Source organism: Penaeus monodon, chromosome 38, assembly GCF_015228065.2.
Source record: "Penaeus monodon isolate SGIC_2016 chromosome 38, NSTDA_Pmon_1, whole genome shotgun sequence".
Taxonomy (NCBI): Eukaryota; Metazoa; Arthropoda; class Malacostraca; order Decapoda; family Penaeidae; genus Penaeus; species Penaeus monodon.
The window spans coordinates 34,623,357-34,628,356 of NC_051423.1; the positions used below are offsets into that span (position 1 = coordinate 34,623,357).

At 50.0% G+C, this 5,000-nt stretch overlaps 1 protein-coding gene across 1 annotated transcript in view; it reads right to left on the reverse strand.

Annotated features, from left to right (window-relative positions):
* LOC119596800 (extensin-like) overlaps positions 1-5,000 on the reverse strand; it is a gene marked incomplete at its 5' end in the record, with an annotated part of 42,906 nt that overhangs the window by 32,435 nt on the left and 5,471 nt on the right. The window contains 2 exons of the mRNA XM_037946125.1: positions 1,632-1,796; positions 2,106-2,302. Of these exons, the coding sequence (XP_037802053.1) occupies positions 1,632-1,796; positions 2,106-2,302 (362 nt within the window). The remainder of the gene's footprint in view (positions 1-1,631; positions 1,797-2,105; positions 2,303-5,000) is intronic.

The window sequence follows — 5,000 nt, forward strand, 5'->3', positions numbered from 1 at the left end:
AGACCTACTTCGACATACATTTTAAATCAATTAAACACACGGTCTTAAGCCAAGTACACACATTACTTTGTCAACAAGAACCGCCCACTCATTACCTCTTTCTCTTTCTCTGGGCAATCCCTTGCACACCAATAGCCCTTTAACTCTATTGTAACACCCATGGATGCATTCAGACAACCTGCATCTCCCCCTCTCTCACTGTCTGCCGCTGCCTGTCTGTCTGTCTGTCTCCCCCTCTCTCTCTTCCTGGCTGTCTGTCTATCTATCTATCAATCAATCAATCAATCAATCAATCAATCAATCAATCAATCAATCAATCAATCAATCTATCTATCGATCGATCGATCGATCTATCTATCTATCTATCTATCTTCTCCCTTCCCCTCTCCTCCCTCCCTCTCTCCTACCCTTTCTTACCCCCCTCTCCTCTCTCCCTCCCTCTCCCGCCATCAGTACACACCTTGCAGGGTGCAACAGAACGTGGACATATTGGCAGCCTTGTCTTGGGCGTCTATGCACTGTCCTGCCAATCCGAAGCCGTGATTGCATTTCCTAGCTTAAGCCAAGTAGGGAGGTTGAGGGTGGTGGAGGGGAGGTGGAGAGGGAGTGAGGATGTTAGGCTGATGAGGGAAGATGAAGCAACAGAGGAAGCTGAAGATGATGATGAAGATGAAAGGGGGAAGGGGGGAACAATATTAGGAAGTAGAGGAGGAGGAGGAGGAGGAGGCAGTAGAGGATGAGGAGGCAGTACAGGAGGAGAAGGAGGAGGAGGACGAGGAGGAAGTAGAGGAGGAGGCAGTAGAGGAGGAGGAAGTAGAGGAGGAGGCAGTAGAGGAGGAAGAAGAACAGGAGGAGGAAGAACAGGAGGAGGAGGAGGAGGAGGATGGAGAGGGGGAGGAGGAGGAGGAGGAAGATCAGGAGGAGGAGGAAGAAGAGGAGGAGGAGGAAGAAGAGGAGGAGGAGGAGGAAGAGCAGGATGAGGAGAAAGAGCAGGAGGGGGAGGAAGAGCAGGAGGAGGAGGAAGAGCAGGAGAAAAAGGAAGAGGAAGAACAGGAGGGGGGTAGGAATAGGATGAGGGTGGAACTAACGACCTTGCTTGCATATGTGCTACTGCTTTTAGTCTCGAAGTCATAACAAAGGAGAGCGAAGAACAAGGCGACAACAGTATGAAATAAGAGACACTAAAACAGAAGAAGGAAAATACCTTGATGAAATAACTAACAAGTGGCTAACTTTGAAAGAGCGAAGGGAGAGAGGTTAAGGGGAAGAGGAAAGGAGAGGACGAGTGAAGAAGATAACAGAGGAAAGCCTCCAGGTAGCTGAATTAATTAAGATAATCAGTGAGAGAAAGGGAAGAGGACTGAACTATAAAAAAAGAGAAAAAATGGACGTTTTTGTTGGGGGGGGGGCCGAAGCTCCACAACATGCTCCATGTTTTCTCCTTGCATCAACCTCAACCCCACCTTCATCTATCCCTTCCATCCGTCCACCCTATTACCTCTCTTCCACCCCTTTATCCACACCCTCCCGTACCTCATTTCTCTCTCCACCACTAACACCCTCCCCCTCCCTTCTACCACTCTCCCACCTTGCCCCTCTCCTCCCTTAAACCCCCCCCTAACCCAACTCACCCGAGGCGCTCCTGTTGACGGACCGCCTCCTCACGAAGCAGACGATGATGGCGACGTTGAGGACGAGGAGGGCGGCGCCGGTGAGGGTGAGGATGAGGAGCATGAGGCGAGGGACGCGGGATTGGCCTGCTCCTCCGGCCTGCGAGCCTACCTTTGCCCCGACGCCTTCATGGTTTAATTGAAGGAAGATTGATTAGTGCCCGGATCTTTATCTTATTGCCTCTATCGTTCCTCCTATGTCATTGCCCTCGCTAAATGTCGGGTTGTTGTTACAGTTATTTTCAGCTCGATTTCTCCTTCTTACTAGCATTGTTTTAACTGCGTTCCTTATTTGCTAAATGACCGTGTTTGAGTTGTGTAGTTTATGATTTTAATGGTATATATCATAAGAGCAAACAAGAAAAAAAAGAGAAAAAAGAAGAAACATCGTCTTTGACAGTACCCAACTTGCCTGACCTTTGACCCTGGACTCACCCAGCATGGTGACGAGGGCCGGAGGAGACACGTACGCCGACGCCCCCTGCTCGTTCCTTGCCTGGATGGTGTACAGGTAGTCTGCGCCAGGCGTGAGGCCGCTCAGCGTCGTGCCAGCTGTGTTGCCGCCCGAGATCTGCACCAGCTGGGGGAGAAGGGGGAAGCGCTCAGGGGCCACTAGATGCGGGATGGGGAGGCTTCAGGGGAAGGGCAGAAAAGGAAAAGGATGTAGAGCTGTGTAACGCGGGCATACTAAAGTCGATTGTGGAAACAAAACTGCAAAACGAAAAAGGAAATGTATTTTGGAAAATACAACATCCCAGCACTAGAAATAAAGAACATCGGCGTGGGGTGGGGCGTGGCATGTTCAGGTGGCATCTACAGGGCTCAACCGAAGAACAAGGCCTTGCTATTTTTCGCACAAAAAGGCAAGAGATGAAGTGAGAGAGAGAGAGAGAGAGAGAGAGAGAGAGAGAGAGAGAGAGAGAGAGAGAGAGAGAGAGAGAGAGAGAGAGAGAGAGAGAGAGAGAGAGAGAGAGTGAGTGTGTGAGTGAGAGAGAGAGAGAGAGAGAGAGAGAGAGAGAGAGAGAGAGGAGAGAGAGAGAGAGAGAGGAGAGAGAGAGAGAATGAGAGAGAGAGAGAGAGAGAGAGAGAGAGAGAGAGAGAGTGTGGTAGAGAGAGAGAGAGAGAGAGAGAGAGAGAGAGAGAGAGAGAGAGAGAGAGAGAGAGAAGGAGAGAGAGAGAGAGAGAGAGAGAGAGGCATAAAAAGGGTGAATAAAAAAAGTCAAAGGGGAATGGTCTCTGGCGCATGAAGTACTATTCAGAAAGATTTTTAAGGCCTGCGAACACACTGGAAAATACTGCTGCTTGAAGGACAGAAAGAAGCAGATGATGTTGATATACACACATACTCGCTTACATGCTGCTAAAAATACACACATAACATATTCTTCTATGCGCAGATAACACACACACACACACACACACACACACACACACACACACACACACACACACACACACACACACACACACACACACACACACACACACACGCACGCACGCACGCGCATACATACGTAAACAGATATGCAATTACTCCACGTCCACAAGCAGATTTCCAGTCAATAAACCTTAAATCACTCTCCGGTTCTCCCAGCATTCCACGCGAGTAATCTGTGCTCCCGAGTGCGTGTGACACCGAACCATCCGCGAATATTACACACAACCCCTGCTATTGGCACATGATAATTTGTGCGGTTTGTCGGAGAGCCGGAAAATTATCATACCTATTTGCTATGACTGACATGTGTAATATTTACATTTCAGTGCGAGATGCGGATTCAGATGGGCTTCGTTTCCCGTGTCGAAGCGGGGTTTCTTTATCTCGTTTCGTTTTCGAGGTGAAACGGGCGAGCGAGGGTGACTTGTCGCCGCGATGCCCAATATGTGGTGGTTATTGGGGAAGGGAGTGGAGAGAGATTTTAAATAATAGTTTCGCCATCGCTTGCTCCTCTTTCTGTAATATGTTTGTCTGTCTGTCTGTGTGTCTGTCTGTCTGTCTGTCCTCCCGCTCTCTCTTTCTCTAGATCTCTCTTTCTGTCTGTCTCTCTCTCTCTCTCTTGATTCGTCGTTCGAAGATATACGCCATACATCACACACACACACACACACACACACACACACACACACACACACACACACACACACACACACACACACACACACACACACACACACACACACATACGCACACACACACACACACACACATACACACACACACACTCACATCCACACACACACACACACACACACATCACTCTTCCTCCACCGCTGCCCCTCCCTCCCCCCTCCCTCATTCTTCCTCCACCACTCCCTTTTTCTCCGCCCTCCATCACTCTTCCTCCACCGCTCCCCCTCCTCCCCCTCCCCCACTCTTCCTCCACCTCTCCCCCTCTCCCCCCTCCCCACGCACGCAAAAACACAAAGCCGCTTCCCTCCGTATGTCTCTTCACCAACCACGCACTCTTCTCTCTCTCCGCACATTCCTTTCATTCACACATTTCCTTGTCCTTTCAAACATTTTCTCAACAGACCTTTTTTCTTCCCCTCTTTCCTCTTCCTATCCTTCCTCCTCCTTCTTCCTCCTTCCTCCTCCCCGCAACTCCTCCTACTTCCAACTCCCCTTCTCCCATCCTCCCCCCTCTCCTTTCACTTCTTCCTTCTTACCTCTTCCTAGTTTTCGAACTTCCCTTCTTCCTCTCCATTTCACCTTTTCCTTATTCATCCGTTATCCTTCTTCTTTTATGATTCTCTTCTTTCCTCTTGCCTTCTCTCTTTCCTGCGTGGCTCCTCCCATCCCTCTTTCTCCTTCGTCTCCCCGCTTCTCCTCCCTCCACCTCTCCTTCCTCTGTCCATTTTACTGTCTCCTCACCATAACTCGCACTATCTCCTTCCTTCCACCTTCCCTTTCTCAATTCCTCGTCCTCCCTCCTCCCTCCTCTTGACTCCTACCTCCTCCCACTTATTCCCTGCCTCCTATCTTCTCCTCTCTCCTCTGACTTCCTACCTTATTCTCTCCTACTTTCTCTTACCTCGTCCCTCCTCCTACGTCCTCCTACCTCTCTCCTCTTTCATCCTCCCTCCTTTATCCTTCATCCTCCCTCCTCCCGCTCTCGTTCTACCTCATCCCTCCTACCCTCCCCTCCGTCCTACTCCCTCTTCTTCTCTTCTCCCTCTCCCTCCACCTCTCTCCTCTCCCACCTGCTCCCTATCCCTACCTCCTGCTCCCATTCCCCCTCCCCCTCCTTCGTAACCCCTCAGAGCATCCTGCTAACACACAATATATCTCGGGCCTCTGCCTGTGTATTCTCACTTTAAATATATTACTCA